The 23,582-nt window shown below is 44.1% G+C and overlaps 1 protein-coding gene across 1 annotated transcript in view; it reads left to right on the top strand.

The window, feature by feature from the left end:
* The first annotated feature begins 2,221 nt into the window (after positions 1-2,221).
* Positions 2,222-23,582, top strand: part of adamtsl5 (ADAMTS like 5) — a 33,715-nt gene continuing 12,354 nt past the window's right edge. The window contains exons 1-8 of the mRNA XM_071921111.2: positions 2,222-2,330; positions 2,393-3,324; positions 11,663-11,738; positions 17,185-17,357; positions 18,119-18,179; positions 18,742-18,847; positions 19,620-19,747; positions 22,190-22,313. Coding sequence (XP_071777212.1) covers positions 3,152-3,324; positions 11,663-11,738; positions 17,185-17,357; positions 18,119-18,179; positions 18,742-18,847; positions 19,620-19,747; positions 22,190-22,313 — 841 coding nt within the window. The 5' untranslated portion in view covers positions 2,222-2,330; positions 2,393-3,151. The remainder of the gene's footprint in view (positions 2,331-2,392; positions 3,325-11,662; positions 11,739-17,184; positions 17,358-18,118; positions 18,180-18,741; positions 18,848-19,619; positions 19,748-22,189; positions 22,314-23,582) is intronic.

Raw genomic sequence — 23,582 nt, 5'->3', positions numbered from 1 at the left:
TAGTGTCACTGCTCTACAAATGTAATGTAAGCCTCTGCAGCAGCAGCGATCACAAAATGTGCCTGAACTTTAAAACAAAAACCCGTAAAGGAGACTTGGCACGTCAAACATGAAGCACAGTGAGAGAGACAAGAAAGAGATGCCTGAGGGATACGGTTACACACGGTAACAGGAAAAAAAAAGAAGAAAAAAAAAAAGAGGGAATTGCAGATTTCCCCATGAAAAAGGAGAGCTGGTATGAAGTGATTAACACAGATAGGTGTCCTGACATGCAGATGGAGATGAGGTTCATCTCCCTAAGGTGCTGCACAGTCAGACAGTGGTGCCACACAGCAAGAGGAGGAAGGGGGGTGGGGGTGGGGGGGGGGGGGGGGGGGTGATGCAGAGGAAGAAGATGGGAGGGGGAGGAAGAGGGGAATGAGGTGGAAAGGGGGGAAGGTAAGATGAAGGAGGAAAGGTGGAAAGGGAGAGGAGGGAGGATGAGGAGGCTGGAGGAGGAAGGGGGGGGGGGTTACTGGAAGGAGGGGGGAGGTGGTGATGTGTAATAAGGCCTAAGGGAGTAAAACAGTGAAATTATATAAATTGTATATAACTCACTGAAAGGAAATCTCACTCCACTCAAGTTCTTTGCTCCTGTCACGTTCACTGAAGCTGGGAAAGAACAGCAGCTCTTCAAGTTCATATAGTGTTGGAATGTTATAGGAATATTTATTGTATTGATACCATAGGAGATTCAAAATACCATGAAGTTCAATCAGATCACTATACACTCAACTGACCCGAGACGCACTACAAGTCCCTATAGGAATATTATAGGGATATTATAATGATACTATAGGAGATAAGAATAATATATTGATGCCATAAATCAGTAATAAGCGATCATAATCATAACCACTAACTCACTATTGAATACATGAACACACCATAAGCCCCTATAGGAATGTTATAGGAATATTCTAGTCATACTGGTAATGGGACATAGGAATAGGAAATAGGAAAGATTGTGGACGACCCCTCCCACCCTGGACACAAACTTTTTGAAAAACTCCCCTCTGGCAGGAGGCTGCGGTCCATCAGGACCAAAACCTCACGCCACAAGAACAGTTTCTTCCCGTCTGCAGCTGGCCTCATCAACAAGACCCCCACTGACACGGACCCTTACCCCCTCCCCCCATAGACACTACACACTACATTAACGTACAGTCTCCACATCTGACTCAATGCGTTACATTTATGCATTACATTAACGCACATCTTTTTGGACATCTTTTGATCTCTGTACAGTGAACATATTCTCTATACTTCATACTGTTAACCTTTGCATATTCCTCTGGTCAATATTTTGCACATTCCTGCACAAACTGTAGAGCTTTTTCATTTCACTTTAAAAGCAGATATATTGCACATTTTTTATTATATTTTTTCATATTCTGTATTGTAAATACCTCTATTTTTGTTTTTTGTATTTATGTTCTTGACTTTTTGACTTGCAGTACTTGTGTTTTTTACTCCTACTTTCTTATTTTTCTCCATGTTTATTGTATGCACCTACATACCAAGGCAAATTTCTTGTATTGTGAAAACTTACTTGGCAATAAACCTGATTCTGATTCTGATTCTGACATAAGTTAGTATAGTGACACAATTGTAGATTGAAAATACGATAGAGTACTATTAGGTCTCTATAAACTCACTATTGGATGGCACTACTATTGTCCCTATAGTATAAGGACTTACAGTGTTATAATGTTCCTATAATATTCCTATAGGGCCTATAGGAACATTATAGTGATATGGTCAGGTGTAGCTATAGGGAAGATTTCATATCACCTGTCTGCCTCTTCTCTGTCATGTTTTAAGACTCACAATAGCTTTTACGTGATTTTATATTTTATCATTTTATTATATTTGATTTATGTTTTTATTTTTGTTTGCATTTTGATTTCTTCTGGTACTGCTTATTTTATTGTGTTGTATATCTACTCTAACTCTGTCCTCCTTATTTTATGTAGCCTATTATATATTATTTTCATTTTATTATTTTCATTGTGTTGTGTTTTTTATTTTGCTTCGTGCCCGCAAAGCACTTTGTAACTCTGTTTTGTGTTATAGAAATAAAGTTTATTAATAGGCTATCATCATTCTGGACGAGCCAATTAAGCGTGGCAGATAAAAGGAGCTGCTCTTCCTTGTGTGATGTGTGCAGAGGAAGCATGGTGTGAGGATCTGGGTTGTGGTCTAGCAGTGCAGCGGACGGGGCGGGTTCCTGAGATCCTGCTCAGTGCAGGAATGCAGCGCAGGGCGGACAGACAGACAGACAGGCTCAGGTGGAGAGAGAGAGAGAGAGAGAGAGAGAGAGAGAGAGAGAGAGAGAGAGAGAGAGAGAGAGAGAGAGAGAGAGAGAGAGACACCCGACAACTGAACTGAACACACAGCAGCCCGGTCCGGTCCGGTCCCACTCACTACCACAGACAGACAGCGATGGTGGAGGACTGGTGTTTACTTTATGTGATCCTAACAGGCTTTTCTGTCCCTGCATGGACCTGTTGGGACTGAGAAGCAGGTAAAAAGGCACTGAGAGAGAGAGAGAGAGAGAGAGAGAGAGAGAGAGAGAGAGAGAGAGAGAGAGAGAGAGAGAGAGAGAAAGAGAGAGAGAGAGAGAGAAAGAGAGAGAGCGCGCTACCTACCTGCTGGGATCTTCTTATCCTTGCAGGACTGTTAACACTGGCGTTTAGTTGCTGTTTTGACTGAAAATCACCTGCCTGGAGGCAATAGCCGTTTTACACACTTTGAGGACAGATTTTGAATTCTCCCACTTGGAATAATGTGTAGCCTAGGCTACTACACATGCGCCTTTTGAGACATACAGTTCATGCTTTCTAATTTAACAAAGGAACGAAACTCATCTCATACTTTCTGTTTAGAGAATTTTTTTTTGCACCTGATCGTCTGGCAGAAGATGCTTTTTTATTCTTTCCTAATCGCTGTCCCAACAAAAACCCATGTGATGTGTGTTGGGACCAGCCGACACACACCGAGCTGCTTGTAACTCGGATGGACGCGCTCTGCAGCTGAGACAAAGTGACTTCAAACTCTCCCAAAACAAGAAGGAAAAGAAGAAAAAAAAAAAAAATCCCAGAAAGTATGGATGGTGTTGAGTTTGAATGCAGCCCGTCGGAGCAGCCTGCCGTGGAGACGCATTCTGCAGCTGAGGCGCGACTCTCCAGACCATGATCCAGGACCCAAACTGCACCTGACCGCGAATGTTAAGAGATCTGATCCCTTTTCACAAGGATCTACTATGTCCTCACCACTGACGAGGTAAGACACCGGGGTTTAAAAATAGGTTACGACACATGCTGCAATCTCTAGTGCAGCTTTATTGTTGCAGCAATAGTAGATGTGCTCAAATGATGAAGTTATCAGGCAGTCCTTGCATGAGAATTCAATTAAAGTGATTTATATGAACTGCCAAGCCTTGAACCTTTGTCCAATACATTGAAGGATGGGAGGTGATAAATTCCAGGGACAAGTCGAGTGTTTTTTTTAATCACATGCACTGCAGGGGAAAAAAAGTTATTTATGTGATGGTTTTAAATATTTACAGTAAGTTGTTTTGGATACACAATTAGAATAATTACATTTCTTTTAGGAGGCATGTTAGCACCCACGGAGCACACTTGTGTTTGGACATTAAACTTCCATCACTGATTGACTTTTGAATTGAATAAACTTGAAGTGAAGCAGCTCTCTAAGCCAGACAGCTGCCTCTAGTCTCTTGTGCAGCGTGTATGTTTTTTTTCCGAGGCTAGAAGTCAGATCCAATCTGCTGCTTACTGCCAGTGGGTGAGGTAATCCTCCAGCCGTATCTCTGAGATTGTAACCCCTGGCTCTAAATTCCACCCATCCTGCTACACTACCTTTATCTCCTAAATGTCATGGGCTATAAATACCCCGCTCATATTTTATCTAATCCCATCCCTGCAACAGAGAACACGCTCTCTGGAAAATAAAGGGACTGCAGAGTCTGAACCCTAAAAGTCTCTCAATTTGTCTTAAATCTCCTAAATCTGTCTTTTAATATCCTAAAGCTAAATTTACCCCGGCTGCTTAATTTCCCTCACACTTCTAACTAGAAACACTGTGTGGTGAAGTTACTGCACTGTGCGCCCAAGATGCTTTAACGTGATTTCCCCTTTTTATGGGCTGCATTTGGTGTAATGTGTCAGATGAAATGTGCAGGTTGTCTGTCTGTCAGATGGAGCGCTGTCAGCCTGACTGGTCTGCATGTGGAAGAGAGAGAGGAGAGGAGAAAGAAACAGTTGGACCTCGGGGAACAGTTCTGTCTCTCTGATAACCCTCTCTGGAGGAATGTATGTTTGGGAAGGAGCCATCAGCCCCGTGAACAGATTTAATCTACTTACCATGGAACACTGAGCATATAGCTTCAAAATGAGGACTCTAATTTACTGTTACACGCAATGATGTCACTCTCCTTCTCCGCCGGGAGGGAAGTTCAATCCTTCGCTTTCCTTTGGGACATGCACTGTGTACACTAGATGAGGCAATCAGTACTTGGACACATGACATTTAAAGTCACAATGGAATGACAAATAACTTTTTCACGTTTTTAGCTATTTCTGTGTTTCATAATGTACCGCTAATTAACAACAAATGCAAAAAAGAAAAACCCTACCAAATGTTTATTTTCTTGTATTTTTACATCAAAATCCCATGACTTTTATTTCCTGGAAAACAGCATATGTTTAGTGGTTACTTTATGGCGTACCAGTAGGCGTACATAAAAATTCCAGCCAATAATACCATCACAACCCCCCCGCCGCCTCTTCATCATATAAAACTTCAACTTCACAGCTTGCACATTTTTGGGTGTTCATCCCAAAAAACCCTGTTCCCTTTTCCTAAGACACCATGTGACACCATCCCAATGGCTGGAGTATAGTATTTTTGAACTTTTGAACACTTTTGAACAGTTCCTCCCCACGTTATGTCTCACCCCAACATCATGTTTCAACCAGAAATACTTTGAATTATGGAAACAAGACAGTGTCACAATGCTGTTTCCTAATGTTGGTTTGCTCTGGCTCAGTGGCACCTGTCTGTCAGAGGAAAGGATGAAGTGAAGGAGTGAACTCTAACTGGTGGACACTGTCTTGTGACAAAGTTCAGTCAGATAAGGATTTCCTGCTCGGTGTTTGTGTCTGAATGCGTGCATCCTATCTGCATGGAGCTAATAAAGGCCTGATCTGTCCTGGCCAACTTCTGCACTGTTTAAAGTGTTTGTTCCCTCTGCCAAGCAGCTTATGTTTTGCCTGTTAGTTTGTCTGTCTGTCAGCAGGATTTCTCCAAAACCTATCAATGGATTTCCATGAAATTTGATGGACAGATCGGCCTTGGGCCAAGGAACGACTGATTAGATTTTGGTGGTGATCCAGATCAGGGATTTCCTATTGGATGATTACTGTTTTTTAGCCATAATTTTGAAACTAACAGAGATAGAGACTTGATTCCAAATCCTAAGGGCATGTTTGCAGGGCCAAGAAATCAATTTAACTTCAAATTTAGTGTAAGGAATGATGTCTTTGGGTGTCTTCTGGTTTGTTTCAGTTTTCACTTTGCACAATTTCTACACAAGCTTTATTGTTGACTTGCGCCTGGTAGGAGAAGTGATTTCTGAAGTCTAGTGCTTTATCGTGTCTGCGTTTAACATTTTAAAGTTTTGCTTAACTGGCTAAAATGCCAAATTGTTTGCTGTTCTGCGTTTTTGACCGCCAGAGTTATTTGCCGTATCCAATGCATGTGTCTTATGCGCCTATCTCATATTGTGAGAGCTTGACTGCAGATGAGGCTCTGCTTCAGTCAAAGTGGTTGTGAAAAGATAATCTTATAATCCCTGAGGTATGACACTGTACCCGGTTTGCTCTGGCTGTCCTGGAAGGGGCTTGGGAAGTAAAGTGAAGGGAAGGGAAGGGAAGGGAAGGGAAGGGACCATAGTGGAGCAAGAGTCTTGTTTTTGTTGACAACAACAAAAACAACATCATGATACAGACGTCTGTTTCTCATTTAAGTCATTCACCACAACCCTCTTTGGGTATTGTGTACATACCATGGTATTTAATTTCTCTTGTTTACTATGTCTCCAAGTGAAGCAGCTGCCGAGGAACAAAGATCCAGCAGTGTTTGACGAAACTTGTTTTGTCGCTGCCTGCTGACCGAAGCCGCCGAGTCTTCGATTGTTGCAGCTTCATTCATAGTCAATACAGATTTAGGGGTCGGAGCCGCTGGCCGCAGAGCCTTAGTTGGAACTGAACATCTGTTAGAGGTTGGGTCAATTCATTCAGCAGCATGCTCCGTATATCCATCAGGCTCTTCACCAGGATTTTCCCAAATGCTGGGCGGGTCATAGCTAAATCTCCGGGGGTCAAAGGTTAAGACCGGCCCCTGGTTGGAAGACGTATTGCTTTTCTTCACTGCACAGAAGCACATAGTCACTTTAAGACCGGACCAGGATCCCACACACAGTCCTTAATGGGCCGGCCCAGATCCTCAGTCAGGTGGCTTCACTGTTGACATGACTCACACCTTCCCCAGAGGTCAAAGGACACATTCTCACCTGCAATGCTCTCCAGCCGGTGCGCCATTATAGCTGTAATCTAATTGCGAGATAACAGCACGAAACTGTTGTTTATTTGTGCAGGGTGGGAATGTGAGAGCCGCCCGGCTGTTTGCAGTTCGTTTAAAGCAAAGGTTTGTGAGTTCAGTCACGTTACAGCGGGATTATGAGCGAGGGTGCGGAGAATACGGCCTTTTACCTCCACCAGTGAAGTTAGAGGAGGTTTTGTTTTCTCCCCTGTCTGCCTGTCTGTCTGTCTGTCTGCTGGTCTGTCTGTCTGTCTGTCTGTCTGTCTGTCTGTCTGTCTCTCTGTCTGTCTGTCTGCCTGTCTGTCTGTCTGCCTGCCTGTCTGTCTGTCTCTCTGTCTGTCTGTCTGTCTGCCTGTCTGTCTGTCTGTCTGTCTGTCTGCCTGTCTGTCTGTCTCTCTGTCTGTCTGTCTGTCTGCCTGTCTGTCTGTCTGTCTGTCTGTCTGTCTGTCTGTCTGCCTGTCTGTCTGTCTGTCTGCCTGTCTGTCTGCCTGTCTGTCTGTCTGTCTGTCTGTCTGCCTGTCTGTCTGTCTGCCTGCCTGCCTGTCTGTCTGTCTCTCTGTCTGTCTGTCTGTCTGCCTGTCTGTCTGTCTCTCTGTCTGTCTGTCTGTCTGCCTGTCTGCCTGCCTGCCTGTCTGTCTGTCTGTCTGTCTGTCTGCCTGTCTGTCTGTCTGTCTGCCTGTCTGTCTGTCTGTCTGTCTGTCTGTCTGTCTCTCTGTCTCTCTGTCTGCCTGTCTGTCTGCCTGTCTGTCTGTCTGTCTGTCTGTCTGTCTGCCTGTCTGTCTGTCTGTCTGTCTGCCTGAAATTTGGTGGACAGGTCGCCCTTGGACCAAGGATCAGTTGATCTGGGATTTCCAACTTTAGATGATTTTCGTTTTGTAGCCATAACTATTCCTGCTATGCTATAACTATGCTGCATTCATGTGTTGGTGGGAAAGTCCGACATCTGGGACTTCCAAGTCGGCTCCTAAACAGCGTTGCATTCACGTGCTATTTTGTTGGAAAATCAAACCCAGAAGACAAACAATAAACAGCCAGTTGGAGAATTGTTTAGTGTTGGCAGAGGTTTCGCTATACTGAGTGACTTCTAGTTTTCTTTGGTCTTTGAACAGATTTCATGACCCATAACTGGTCTCTGTGCTAATGCCACACGTGTGGGAGGGGATCTTTCATCCAACAGGATTTATTTATCAAATTGTATCAAATATTAGAAACAGTATTGAAGTTAAGTTGTCCTATATCCTAAACCAGGTGCACAGTTCAATTAGTTAATTAGTGAATTGAGAAGTTAGTGAACTGACCCCTTAGCTCCTATTTCCTCTATTTGTAAAAGCCAATAATAATGGAATACAGCCATGTTCAGATAAAAGCACATTAGCTTGATGAGTTCTTTATAATTCTGAATGTCTTTGGTCATAAGAGTGGTTGGGTGGTGTTGTTTGGGGGTGGGTGGGGCTGGGGGTGTTTTTCTTTCTTCCTCCGTCATGAGAGCGGCTAATGTCAGTCAAAATAAACAACTAGTCTCGTATTGATTAAAGCCATTTCCCTCTCCCTGCCCCGGAGCTATTCACTAATGCGCTGCTATAGCCTTAATGAGAGCAAGGGGAGGGGGGGCGACCCCTGCTCACCTCCATCAGGGCCCCTGTGGTTAGGGGGCCGACCAGCCAATGACCAGCCATGCTCTGCTTTCATGTCTCCTGTTCCGCCAGCAAGGCCAAAGAACAGTGACTGCATGAGTAGTGAAACTGAGAAAAATTGCTTCATCTTTCATCTCCTGTCCCAACTAAAGTATTGCTGGCACACGAGTTGATTATACATTGTTCAGCAGCATTCATGGGTATCATTTCTGCTGATATGAAATCTAAACCCCGCTCATTACCACTGATGTTGAAAACACACAACGAACAATTACTGCTGTTCTTTATTGCATGGCAGAGTTTTCCTCTTAAGAATGTAGAGTGCACTCGCTTTTTAGCAAAACAGGTAAAAAAAAAGTAGTCTGATCCATGTGTTAATGAAGCCCAAAACGAAAAATATAACAGCATGAGTATTTGTAATGTAAAACAATATTATCTTCTGTAGTATGTCTAACAGACATGCAGCTAAAATGCTGGAACTAAAATGAAGCCAGTGAAAACTAGAAGGCTTCTCAGATCAGTCTGATGTTTCTACTCATTATCGCTTTCGGTCAACACGACCTTCTTTGGAGCTTCTGAAAGCGACTGATGTGAATTCCCCCATGTAAGGCCAGGACAGGAGCGCAGGCTCGGAGGGGAAGGGCTGCTCAGCCGAGTGTGAGGGAGATGTGTATCGTTTAATTGGACAGGGCAACTACTGACCTGGGACCGAGCCAAAACCCAACTCCAAGTGCTTTGGACCGGCTCTGTGTTTATGGTCTGAGGAGAGATAAGAGAGAGAGACGACGGGCTGAGAGAGATAGCAGATGACAAGGAGGGTGGGAGTTGATGTGGGAGAAAGACAGAGGAGGGAGAGGCAAGAAATAGAGAAGATTAAGAAGATTAGGTATGGGAGAGTTGACTTCACTTTCCAAATATAACCTCTTCCTCACATCTTTTTCTCCAGGGAGCGCGAACGAAAACGGCGTGTCCGATCACAAAACGGACCACTCCGTGTGCACATCTGCTGCTCTGCCCTGCAGTGTGTGTGACATGCAGTGTGGCTGTCAGCTGAGCAGTGCCAGGAAGCAATTAAAGAGAGGGGCTTTCCAAGAATTCACTGGCACTTCTGAGAAAACACACTTGTCCTTTGATGAGTCAGGGGGAGAGAAAGACCGAGAGTACGTTCGGTGTGTTGCCTCATCGTGTTTTCTCGGAGGTGAGTCAGGACAGCGGAGAGGATGGGAGCTGGCTGAGCAAACACCACGACCTTTAAACACTCCTCCTGCCCGTCCCACACCGGGCTGAGCGGCTGTCTTCTCTGGTAGAACCTCAGCAGTGACTCACAATCTTGGTATTATAGATTTTTAGGATTGTTTAGTTTTCACAACACTCTTAATTTTGCCCTTAAAATCACACGCAGCATGCAAAATAAAAACAATGTTGTCAAATGAGGCAGTACATCTGCAAAAAGGTTTATCCTAGCATCAGAACATCGGATTTGTTCCTTGTTGAATTTTATTCCTTGCTGCGTTTTAAAATAAAATGGCTCTTATCAAATCAGCCTGTCAAACAAGAAATAATTCTCATCAAAACAGCATATGCAATATTCCTAATATTAAGATTTTTCAAATGGCACTGAGAGTACACAAAGCATTTTCTGTGATAAATATTGTAAAGGCAAAATTCAAAAGGCAGACTGCATGTGTCCAAAATACAAAAAGATGAAACACATTCAGTGATTTTACCTCATAGCATCAATTTAATGTACATTCTCTGATCTGCTTCAGCCTTCCTAAAGACACCAAACCACGAGGTATTTTGGTGACTACTGACATTAAAGATGAACAGCAGAGTTTTCCATATAAACACCGTGGATTTGTTTACATTCATAATTTCATTCGTACAGACAGAGAGTTGATGTTGTTACACCCCAGTAACTATGGAGAACAAATTTATTACCTTCAAAGACGGTCGGAAAGTCTTCAGTTTTAATGTCTACAAAGCTGCAATGTTTACATCCTGATCTCAGTGCAGCGGCTTGGAGAGGAAGCTCCGCCCCTTCATGTGATTGACGGCTTAAGTTGCTACTTCACCCATCGGTACATCATTTACTAGCATTTCGAACTCAGTATAGGATTGTAACACAAGTAACAAGACTAGCTAGCAAGCTAACTTACCAGTCGAGTAAGAAGAATGCTACATCCGCATCGGTACAAAATGTTTTGTCTAACTTTTTCTAAGTTTTCTCCACCGATCAAAAGCTTCTTCAGTATTCATACAGTGTGTCCTTTAATCCAGGAGTTTTCTTTATAACATCAGGTTTTCGTTTCTTTGCTCTCCTAAACTCAGTTGTGTATCTTTCTTCTGCCGACACGGTTATTGAGATTATGTTACATGTGTTTATTTCGAACATGTATCAACAACAAAAAAATAAATAAGAAATAAGAAACAAAACAAGAAAATCCATTAAATAGGCAAAAAAGAAACAACAACAAAACTGAAACATACGGTAGATTCTTGACAAACAAATAAAGTAGCCAATATTACAATTACATTACAATATTCGAAAAGGAGTAGGAAGAAGTAAAAGATTGAAAACTCTGTTGTTCATCTTTAACTGTATTCCCTGAATTGGAACAAATACAGTAATGCTGCAACAACATACACAATTCACTCAAAATGTCTACATATAACTAATGTACAGTATACAGTGAATAGTTTCATAGCAGCATGATACTGTAAGGTTTACACAAAACAAAAACTCAATACATTATAATCTTACAGTAAAAGTTACCCAAATAAAAATAGTATCTGATATTGCTGTTGCTACTTTAGAAACGGTCCTACAGGGTTTCTAACGGCCTTTCATGTAGTGGTGATTAAGAATTGGCTTGTGTGTGTGTGTGTGTGTGTGTGTGTAGTATGTGGGGGGGTGAGTCCAGGCAGGCGGTCCCTCCCTCTCAGGCTGTGTGGGAGTTAATAAGGCGCTGTTGGGGGGGGGGGGGGGGGGGGGGGGGGGAATTAATGATACTGGGCGGATGGGGGGGCATTCCTGACCTTGGCTCCTGCCTGCAGGGGTTCGCAGTAGCATGGCAGCTTATTTGTGGATATTATCAGTGACCTAAAGACCTGAGCGCCGGGGCTGCTGTTTGAAGTGTCAGCCCCGCGTCTGTTTCTGTCTCTCTGTTTCCTCTCCCCTCTCCTCCCTATACTCTCTCTCTCTCTCTTTCTCTTTCCTCGTTTCACCTCTCGCAGAGCCGGAAACAACCTTTTACTTCCACGCGTGTCGGCGTTCTGTGCATGCCCGTGTGTGTAATGTGTGTAAAACGGCGAGGGTGATGTCACCGACCGGCAGTGTTTGTTTCTCTCCGTGTCTCCAGGAAGCTGACTCTGTGCCAGGCCCTGACCTTTGTGTTGCTGCTGCTCTCTCCTGTCTGCCTGTCTTCCCCGCAGAGCGTAAGTCCGGCCCGCTCGCATCAACACAAGTCACTGCATGGCCCGGGACGGGGGGTGGGGGTGGGGTCTAGGGGGCTCAGATTTTAAAGTTAGTGATAACGGTTTATAGGGGGTTTGGAGGCTGTTCACACAGTGTTTCCAGAATTCATTTCTCTATGTATTTTCAGCTGTATTTTTAAAGGTCTCATGTTATTCAGTTTCATTACTTGGTTTTCAAATACACTATGGCTCTGTTTTCATGATGTTTTGAAATAAATAGTAGTTTTGGTTAAAAGGGTATTTATTTATAATACTGGACCCTGATTGGCTGACAGCAGAAGCTCCTCTAATTAATTAACGAGGCAAACCTGGTAAGGCTTGCAAGCTTTGTCAGTTCAAATGCTACAAACTGATTGGAAGGATTTCATTAATTCTTTAGTGAAGGAGCCAATCAGGACCGAGTCCAGTTGTGATGAGTTTACTGTGGTTAGTCTGGAATCGCTTGGGAAAAAGGATGGATTTTTGAATATTAAATTTAACCCCTCAAACAAAATCAAATTTCAGCAATGTCTGAATTAAACATCTTTGATCGTATACAGCATGTATAGAAATAGGGGTAAATTTGATTTCCTATATTAAGAATTTTTGAGGAGTCTGACTCATATGTGGCCAATCTTTAACTGGTCACATAATCCGAGCCTTTATGTTAAAAGCAAATAACCAAAGTAGCAGGCTGAGGGCGACGTTGTTTCAACAAGAGGCACCGTGCTGCACTTACAGATGGGACTTTAAAGTTTGAGGATCCTTTAGCCCAAACCTGTCAGCGCCCAAGGCCTTTTCCCTCCAACCCTCCCCACTTTTCCCACCTTCACTTCTTCTCTTTCTTACATTTGACAGAGTTAAATGTTGTGGTTCAGCTAATCTGTGCAGAGAAAATCCCCGCTCTCGGGTTGCAAAGAGGAAAATCCAGCTCATTTAGATAATAAACCAATCAAAGGCCTTTGAGCAGCATCAGATGTGAGCGGACTGCAGGCCGCCGGGGTCTGGGAGCGTGCTGATTGGATTGTTTTTGCAGAGTGTTTGTCTTCTAACGGTATTTTGCCTTGGAAATGGCAGCGTTCCTGCAGGCAGCCGGCCGCTCCGCGTCTCTCCATGCTGCAGCACCTTTTCTCCTCCAAGCACAGCGTCCATCTTTCAGCACTGTTTGTCTTGTTGTCAGCCCCCCCCCCCCCCCCCAAAACTGGCTGGAATAACCAGACACTGAAATACCCCCAGCCCTCTCTTTCACATCAGACACACACACACAAACACACACGTGAAGGGTAAACCCACCTAAAACCAATTTGCTCAACTTTTTCAAGCTTTTATTTGAGGAAAAAGCAGCTAATATACTGCATATTGTTCTGATTTGAATTGCTATTATACATTAAAGTAAGTCAGTATTAGACTGGTGTCATTCAAACAAAAAAAGAAAATAAAACATAAAATAATGCCATCCTGAAAGCAAATTTTACACAATACAGAGTTTACACACATACGCCAAACACATTGGTTTTTATTAGTCTGGCTGCAACTTTCCTTTTTAATTCCACCTTTTTTCACTTAAGATTTTGCACATAACCCCCCCCCCCCCCAGCCCCACCCCACCCCTCCACCTGCTCCCCCACCCCTTCATCACTTCATCACTCACCCTCCTCTCAGACTGTCTGCCCTCCCAGAGGTCACGGCTCACAGACTCGGGTCACATGCAGCCAGCAGACGCTCAGGTGGATTTACCTGTTGTTCACACCGTCACTCCCTCCCTCCCTCCCTCCCTCCCTCCCTCCCTCCCTCTGTCTCTTCGTCTCTCTTCCCCACTGGCTATGTTTTCATACGCACATTAATGTAACTATTTCCAATACTGCAAGAAAGCCAGCAGTCCAATTAAGCTGTTTACATGATTCATAACTTGACAACTCCCTATAATAATCCCCTTTACATGAGTGAAGTACTTATTTTGATTATCCAGAGACAACTGTGGGAATCTGAGGTTTTATTGCTAAAAAGATTAGTTAAATTCCATGAAGGAGGTTGAAGGGAGGGAGTGTGTGTGTGTGTTTGATGGGTTTGACAAATCTACCGGTTTTCTGACACTGTCACCATTACATTTACGCTTACACCCGTCTAAAAACGCATGATATCCATGTCTTCTAACACCTGTAACATAAACTCTGTCTCTTCCAAATTCCAAAAAGTGTTGACTCCTGCCGCCGCCATTTTGGTCCAGTGGGTTAGGGTGTTTTAGGGTTAGTGTTTTAGTTTGGATTTTTCCTTTAATATAATCAGTGTACAGTGTTTGTTCAATCACATTATAATCACATTTTTGATGTGCATGTAAACGCGGCCACTCTCTCCACCAGTCAGTCAGTCGTCCCTGCGGTGCCTTCAGGGTCTGAGGCTGCAGAGTTAAGCCTCCTCTGTCACCCATCACCCATCAGCCCTGTGACTCCCAGACAGAGACATTACACTCCAGGAATTTGTTCATCTAGCTGTCGGATGGTTCAGGGAAGATGCTGTGTGGCAGCTCAGTCCAGTTCAGACTCATTACCTTTACCTTCGCTCTGTGAGAAAGAGTCCGCACTGCTCTCTGTCTGTTTCTCTGTCTCTCACTGGACACAATTCTAGATTCAAAAGAAGAGAATTTTTCCCTGAATGGGGGGATTGGGGGGAAGGTGAAGGGGAGGGGGGTATTGTAAAGGTGAGAGGTCGTTTTCATTAATGTAGAATGCCGGCCCTCCCCATCTCCAACTGTTATCAACGCTAATTTGACCGGCGGTAGCACTAATGAGGGCAACCTCAGGTGACCCTGCCATGGAAAATGATGGAGAGCCGTGGTACAGGCCACTCTCAGCTGTGTGTGTGTGTGTGTGTGTGTAAATGTGTGTGCGTGTGTGTGTGTGTGTGTGTGTGTGTAAATGTGTGTGCGTGTGTGTGTGTGTGTGCGTGCACGTGTGTTTGCATGTGTGCATGTCTGACCAATCAGTCACAAAGTCAGAGAGCCTCTCTCAGTCTCAGGCTTTATTCAGCTTGCTGAGCTGCAGTAAGAGAAGCACAAGATAAATGTCAACTGTGCAAATATACATACAGTATATTTTGAGATTTCAGATCTGGATAGTAGTCCTCAAACTGAGGAAAAATCAAACTGAGTTATCATGTGAAAACCTTGTAACTTGTAACTACTTGGCAATCTTCATGTTTTAATTTCAGTTGCAGGACATGCTCTTCTATGGGTTGAGAATTAGATAAACTCAGAACTGCAGGGTGGCAAGGCTGTTTTTCTTTGCTCCGTAAAAGTTGACATTTAAAGATCCAGTGCAATGATTTCTACACAGTCAGGAAAAGTTTAATGTTGATTTCTGTTTGTCTGTCTGTCTGGAGCACCTTGCTGCATAAATTTGCATATAAATGAGGGAAAATGGCGGGACATTGGGCAGCTCAAGTGCCTCCTGTTCCGTTTTGTATAGTGCTTATGTGTGCTTTGCCTTTTCGAGTGTTTATGCCTGACTGCACAGCATTTCTCTCTCTGTGAGACATTAAAGATTTCCTTAACCAACTCACCTCAAGTGATGTGTGAGTGTGAAGAGTTAAAAGTGTGTGTGAGCCGGCTCCTGTGTGAGCGACCTGTGGGAACGCTGCCAGTTTCAATCCTCCTCCGGGGCAAAAACTCTGGAATGTGTTTGAGAAGCGGCGTTGAGATTTCTCTAATCACTTTTATTGTTTGGCTGTGTTGATCCTGAGCCACCAGGCTCGCAAGGCTGTCTGTTTTCATACCAGCTACTCTGGAAATAGATTTAACTGCGAGCGCCTGTTGTATTCCTGGCTATAAATATCATACGGTCTAGTTAGGCATCGCACATAACTCCCCTCCCACATAAACACATCTGCAGCGTCACAAACGACACCACTGCTCCGCCAATACTGTATTCCTTAATTTGCTCTCTCATGTACACACACACACACACACACACACACACAGACACACACACACACACACACACACACACACACACAGACACACACACACACACACAGGGTTGAATGGGTTACTTAAAAAACATATTCCATTACAGTTACTTCATCAAAATTGCAATCAGTAGCGTAATCCAAGGAATCACCCAAACTCAGTAATGTATTCTGATTACTGTCACCTACTTTCAGATTTACTTTTGCATATTTGAAGTATAAAGGTACAGAAAAGAAAAAGTTACAAATTATTAAAAAATTGCAAAGTTCAGGAAATGTATTAAAAGGACTGCACACAAATACAAATTTTCTTCTGTGCCACATTTTATGAAGACAGCTGCCAAACAGCCTTCTGAGTTTCTCGCTTCCACTTCTTAAGTATTTCCAGAAGTAATCCTCTAATTTTTCACAAGTATCTGTAATCAGAATACATTGTTATTTTTCAGGTAATGTAATAGAATACAGTTACATTACCTTTTTTTTAAATTTAGAAAATATAAAGCCTTTAGAGGTATTTTAGTACTAACCAATTCTGCAAGCACGCACGCACGCACGCACGCACACACACACACACACACACACACACACACACACACAGGGATTGTGAGCTGCTGACAGTGGCCAGTTGCTGCCTAACAGCCTGGGCTCTGCAGGACAGCAGTGTGGAGTGATGCTGCTGCAGACTGACTGGAGAGCAGGACAGTCGTGTTTCCCTGCAGACGTCACTTCTTGGTGGCATTAATCAATTTTAACAGCAACTAAAATTCTAACTAAAACTCTGACTGTATAGAACAATGTAGAATAAATGGCTGGTTCCCTCACTGAAGGAATCCGTTCCTTTTGGACTGTTTTAAGTACAAGTATGTGTAAATCCCCTCATGAAACTGACTAAAGGGAAATTGACCTTGTGTAGGGTTAAGTAACTTAAGTAATTAGGTTATATTGCTTCATCACTTACCTTAAAAAGTAACTAGTTACATTACAAAGTTACTCTTTACTACAAGTAACTAGTACTTTTCTGTTATCCTCTTCTAAAACAAGCAGCAACATGGCTTATGCTGCCAGGTGTGTTCTCTGTTGTCCATCACTGTTTTAAAATGCAACGCAGGACTTCTGCTCTGTTTAAAACAGTAAGACAATCTCATTTAAATCAAGCAGACTGAGATTGCATGTTTTCAAAGACTTTTTTCTACTTTTCTTAAATTTGCACTAAGAAAAATGAAACAATACGACAGAAAAATGTAAGTAACGACATTCTAATTTTAAAAAGTAACTACCAGATCACAAGAATCGCAAAACTAACATGTTAAATTACTACTACTTTTGCTCTTTGGTGCTTGCGATGTGCCTGGCTTTTTTTGTCTGTTTAGATTGTATCTTGTTCTGTTCTCTTCGTGTTTAAAGTAACAGATCAAGTTGGCTTAATTTATCACTTGACTCCTCTCTCTGTCCCGCTGCGTCTCAGTCTTCCTGGGTTTCGGCGTGGGGTCCTGTGGGCGGGGCCTCGCCGGGGCGTCCGGCTCGCGCCCGGAGGCAGCTGCACTTCAGGAACGAGTGGGCCACCTGGAGCGGCTGGTCCGCCTGCTCACGCACCTGTGGGGGCGGAGCCTCAGTACGCACACGCACCTGCATCACCAGGTAAGGAACAGCCAGGTCCTGCTCTGGAGCAGAGGTGATGCTACAGAAACCCATTGAGGACATCAGTATATTTATACCATTTTCTTTATTTTCTTGAGATACTGAGTTATTTTTATCATTATCTTGAGATAACACATTTTGTTTTATCTCATTATGTCTGGAAAACATTTTTTGTTATCCCAAGATCTCGAGATAATTTTCTCATTATGTCAGGATAACAAAAATTGTTTTCTCAAGATAATGAGATAAGATTTTTGCTTGGAACTAACTAACTATCCTAAAGGAAAGCATATTAGTCAAAACCCAAATGTTGTAGTCGGCAACCTGTTAGTGTTCAGGGCGTCTTCAGTCAGTCAACATGGCATCATGTGATGCAGCGCAGTTGGAAATCTCAACGAACAATATGAATTCATTAATCATCTTGGGAAAACAAAGTTTTGTTTTCTCCAGATAACGAGATAATTACCCAATGACCATTACTTTGTTATCTCGAGATATTGAGAAAATTATGTCATTATCTTGGGAAAACAAAACATGTTATCTCAAGATAATGACATGATAATAACTCAATATCTCAAGAAAACAAAGAAAATTAACTCATTATTACAGGAAAATGGCGTAAATAAAAAGATTGAATATATGTCCTCGATGAGCTTGGGTTCTACTTGCATCATATGTACATAGTTCATGGTTGAGTATGAATACTTTCTCCTGTTGTTTACACCTCACTGAGTCCAGTAAAAGCCCGTTCTGTGTTGCAGGAACCCGGTCGGTGGGCCGTGTGCAGGAGATCCCAGACAGTACAAGATCTGCAACACCAAGGTCAGTACAGCCTCAAGGTTTTCCCTTACATCAGTCCCACTGTATGAGAGATTGACTTTCAATGCAAACATTTTAGAACAATGACTGAGGGTGACTCTAGACGTTGGTAAGACAGGTGTGTTCAGGGCCGAGGGCGTTCAGGGTGTGATCAGGAATTTCTCTGACATATTAACCTGCGTCTCCGCTCATGTCGTTCTGCTGCAGCCAGCTATCAGACTGTCATTGTATTAGCCGTGTATTCTGAGGTCAGCGGAGTCTCAGACATGTCGGGGTGTGTGTGGGTGTGTTTGGACAGCCAGTCACTGTGGCCCATATTGATTAAAGGAAAAACACACAAATGGGTTGCGGCGTGTTGAAGCAAGCCAGGCTGGCTCGGATGTGTGAGCATGTGCGGGTTTGTACGGTCGCCCGTTTGTGTGTGTTTGGCTCATTTCTCTTAGTGAATGGACACAAATCCCCGGCTTCTCCCTCTGTTGCACTTTATGGGTAGTAACCAGTGTGTGTGTGTGTGTGTGTGTTTGTCTGTGTGTGTGTGTGTGTGTGTGTGTGTGTGTGTATGCAGGAGTGCGCCCCCGGCTCAGAGGATTTCAGAGAGATGCAGTGTGCTGCCTTTAACGACAGACCGCTGGTGGCTGGAAATGCCTACAGATGGACCACCTTCCATGGAGGTTGGAGAAACTTATACCCACCCCCTCTCCCACCCACACACACACACACACACACACCAAAACTACTCACCCTTCCTGAGCATTGGTATATTGTCACTCTGTCAGGTGAAAACCTTGTTACTCCATATTTGGTGATTTTCTTCAGTTGAAGGATTGCCTGCTCCTCTGTGGGTTCAGAAAACTTTACAACCCTCAGGTTTATGAAACCAATTAGAAAAGCTCAAAAATGCGTAGTGGTCAAGCTATAAACAAGGCTGTTTTTCTACCTGAAAAGTTGGAGATACAAGGTTTTCACTCGACAACAGCGTTACAGACACACATTCAGGTACTTGCAGCTAACTCCCTAGCAGTGCCACTGATCTTTCTGCATGCCTGAAACAACACCATGACATGATGGGCTAACAAACTTCTGAATTGCTTTTGGTCCACAGATGATCTGTAACCGCATGCACAGAATAGGAAAATACCATCTGGGGATGAGTGTGTTTTTTTTTCCGCTTGGCCCCACCTCTCTGTATAACTCCAGTTATTGTGTTGGTAGCGCTCATGTGGCAAAATTTCCATGCTGTCATGCCACTCGTGTGTTTAATCCCTCCTGTTATGAGTTTTCCCCGCGACATCTGCTCCCCCCCCCCTCCCCACTCCCCCCTCCACTTCTTCCTCTCCCCTCAGGTCCCCTTTCACCCCGGCCTGTTTCTCTGCCCTGTCCCTCTGCCTCCACTGTTTTCCCATAATAACCTAACGAGCCACTGACGGCCGGTCTCCCCTCCAGGCTCCAGCCCCTGTGAGCTCAGCTGTCTGGCCCTGGGTCACAACTTCTACTACAACTTTGGCCGGGTGCTGGACGGCACGGCCTGCGGCAAGGAGCCCGGGGAGGTGTGTGTCAACGGACGCTGCCTGGTGAGTGACGCGTGTGTGCGTGTGTGTGTGTGTGTGCATGCTCAGGTTGCTGATATTGACCTTTTATTAAATATCAGATATTGGATATAATGGAGGTTCCTCTCTGACCACAGCTATAGAAAAACAGTCAGAAAAGCCTGCAATGAAATGTTATTTTCTTTGCACATTTTATTTATTCGTTTAATTGTTCCGTAATGTTTTTTGTAAATTGATTCTTTAAAAGGCAGTAATGTTCCCCAGATTTTCTCTACCATTGAATAGGTGTGGTGGGTCACTCTGCCTTAAAGAGCTGCTGACGCTAAAATAATTTCATTAGTCTGGGTTTCAGTGGAGAGTTTTAGTGTCCCATGATGCTCTAAATGCTGTTTCAGAGGCTTTTCCACCCTGACAAGAATAAAAATCTGAGGGAACCACTGAATATTTGTAAGATTTTGGCATGAAAATGGTCAAATATCCGTATTGGCCTTCCGATCACTGGAACTCTAACGCTTGCTCGTCTCTCTGGACATTCAGAAAGTGATTTGACTGCTTTGCAATTTGAAGTAGTTTTAAAAATGAGGCTGGCACGAACTGAAGTTTTCAAAGAAATGCCAGAATGCCAGGTCTCCCTCTCTCTCTCTCTTTCTCTCTCTCCCTTTTCTCCCTCTTCTCCCTCTTCTTTCTGGTATAAGTGATGTTGACCAGTCTGACCGGTGCTCTCAGGAGAAGTGAACTCCATGCTGTGCGTTAGGACCAGAGTGCACTCATCAGTGTGGACTGGAGCCTTCAGCTGCTATTACAGCTCTCCGTCCAGCACAGAGTCCAGAGCCGCTCCATCCATCCTCTGTCCCCTGCTCACCCCTCTCTCTGTCTCTCTCTCTCTCTCCCTCTCTCTCTCTCTCTCTCTCTCTCTCTCTCTGTCTCACTGTGTGTGAGTGAGTGACTGGGTTGGTTTTTAGGGAGCGAGAGTGTTGGTTGAGTGCGCAGGGTTTTAGGATACTGTGGCTGGTTTTCAGGTGTTTTTTAAGTGAGATGTTTTATTAAAGAACACCAAAAGTCTCTCTGTCTCTCTCTCTCTCTCTCTCTCTCTCTCTGTGTCAGTTTTTTTCTCCCGTCCCTTGAGCAGATGGGGACGATTGGAAGTGAATTTGTGTCCCTTGGGTTGGAGGTTTTTGCACTGCATATTCCTCCATCAAATGCAGAATAAACCCCTGCAGCGTGAAGGTATACATAGGCACAGTTATTTTTACACCGGTGACAAAGGATTAATAGGTCTGTATGTTTGCGTATGCTCCGTACGTGTGGGTGTGCATGCTAACGTGTGGCGTGCGGTGTAAATAAGTGGATTTATGGGGGCGTGAGCTCAGCCGTGGACTTGAGCTGGCCGAGGTCAGAGCAGCGCAGCGCCTGGAACAGGAAGCAGATGCGGCTTGCAGCTGGTCTGCAGGACTGCAGGACACAAATTGAGATCAGACCACGACACACATGGCTGGTTTGGATACAGCTTGTGTGTGTGTGTGTGTGTGTGTAAATGTGTGTGTGCGAGTGCATGCATACAAGCTCAGGACTGTAGATGTTTGTGTGCATGCACAGCAGATTTTCCAGTCTTAATAAGTGTTGATTTTTCAATGACAGTTATTTGGATTTGTTCATAGAGCTGATATGACTGTGGCGGCTGTTCAATACCATATAAAAGTGTTAAATTAACTCTAATGGGTCTAGACTGATAGAATTTCTCGAATAGAATATTTTTATACTCTGAGTTAAGTTAACACTGGTTGATTTCGCCTGTGTGCTGGTGTGTTTTCTGTATTTTTGCAGGCCAGTGAGACTCCCTCAGTGGGGCCCTCGTGCACTCTGCTACCTTGTCACTGAGGATTCATATCCTGTTGTGCACACACAGATGCTTAGAGTGTTTTTGTGTTTTTAAGGGTCTGGGGGTGGGAGTGGAGGGATGGGGGTGGGGGGTGGGGGGGTGATTATAGGTTCCCCAGATTGTTGCTCTCTTGCCCGGGAACCTCCCCCTTGATTGGTTTGCTCTGCAGTGCGGGAGGTGAGAGCAGGAGGAGAAGGCAGGCACTGTAATCTATCTGGAGCGGAGCGAGCAACAAGAGACTCCACACACCATAAACCTCTCAGCTCATCTCAGCTCTCTGCCCTTCGTGTCGGCATTTTAACGTCTAAACAGACGGCTCTCCTGCCCATCCTCATCTCTTTAGGCCTTAAAAGCCACCGTTTATTCTGAAGTAAATGTATGTGAGAAAGAGAAAATGACAAGGAGAGACAAACAAAACCAAGAGAAAGGTTAGAAGTGGCAGGGACTCTCAGTGGGAGTGCTGCTTCTCAACACTGACAGAGAAACAAGTTCCAACACAGACATCCAACCGGATCAAACTGTTATTTCCTAAACAATCGTGTGTGTGTGTGTGTGTGTGTGTGTGTGTGTGCGTGTGTGTCATACAGAAGCCTGGCTGTGACTTGATCCTGGGTTCACAACAGCAGGAGGATGCCTGCATGGTGTGTGGAGGACAAAACACCACCTGCATGCATCATAAGAGCGTGTACCAGAGCAACAGTCAGGAAGCAGGTAGGACAGTGACATGTTGCACCCCCCCTCCCCCCCTCTCCCTCCCACACACACACTAACACACACGCACACTCGCACACACACACTTCATCATATTGTCTCCATGAGGAATCAATTGCGTTCTATCAGTTTCAGACCGACACAATCTGTGGACAATTCCATTCCAATTGCGTTTTCCTTCCCAAGCGTTATTAGTCATTCATGTTTAGTTAAAAGGTTATTGTGCTCCGATAAAGTGAGCATTAACCATGGTAACAGTTGTACCTAACAAAAGCACTGGCTGCCTTCCAGGAAGAAATTCAGCTAACAACAGGTCCTCCACAATTGCGGTCATTATGTTTTCAGTTGGAGGGCGTGATGTGGAGGGAAGGTGGAGGCAGAAGTACAGAGTGTTCTTCAAGCCACCGAGCGACACTCTGGCTCCGCGCCACCCAAACATTCTCTAGCTAAGTGGTTCTTGCAGGACGGACGCTGGTTTAGGGCACGTTCACACCGAGCATGTTTGGAGCGGTTCAAGCGAACTGTGGAGCGTTTAGTCTCTTAGTTTGGTTCGCTTGGGCAGGTAAGAAATATGTCTGTGTCGCTCCTCTTCCAGTTTGTTAGGAGAGAGAACGTAATCCAAACCAACCACAGGAAACGACACACGACCAGAACACAAGGGTTTATGGGTAGAAGGAGAAGGATGTTGACATCTGATAGCCAGCAGTTCCTCTTGCTTGGAAAGCCTAGCATAACAAAATGAAGTCTGGACTGATGCTCATATTGTTCTTAACTGGTATGAACACCAGAGAAGAAGAGACAGACAAGTCCATCATGCTTTGCTAAAGTTACAGGAACTGGAGTCAGATTTGTTTTGATCCTCCCTTGTTGCCAACTAAATCTCTGACAAGATGACAGGTTGTCAAAACTGTCCAATAAATGAGCTTCTTGTGAGTCATGTGACTTTTGTGTACAAGTCCTGGTTTGCCCGTAATTGGACAGTGTGAATCTAAATGAACCAAATACAAAAATGCAACAAATAAAACAAAGAAAAGAAAAGAAACTGCAGGTGTGATTAGAAGCAAACATCCCCCAAAAAATACATACAGTATTATGCACATACAAGCAACATGCAGGCGCCTCTGTACACACTTCAGTGTTCGATGGAACGTGTACACATGCAGCATGAACACACACACACACACACACACACAGAAAGTACCCAACACCTCTGGCGTGCGACTTGGCCCGGCGCTCGGCTCGGTAACAGTAGCCTCTTCAGTCGGCTCA

Source organism: Centroberyx gerrardi, chromosome 1, assembly GCF_048128805.1.
Source record: "Centroberyx gerrardi isolate f3 chromosome 1, fCenGer3.hap1.cur.20231027, whole genome shotgun sequence".
Lineage (NCBI taxonomy): Eukaryota > Metazoa > Chordata > Actinopteri > Beryciformes > Berycidae > Centroberyx > Centroberyx gerrardi.
The sequence above is the reverse complement of the archived record's forward strand: the minus strand, read 5'-3'. Positions and strand labels throughout refer to the sequence as shown.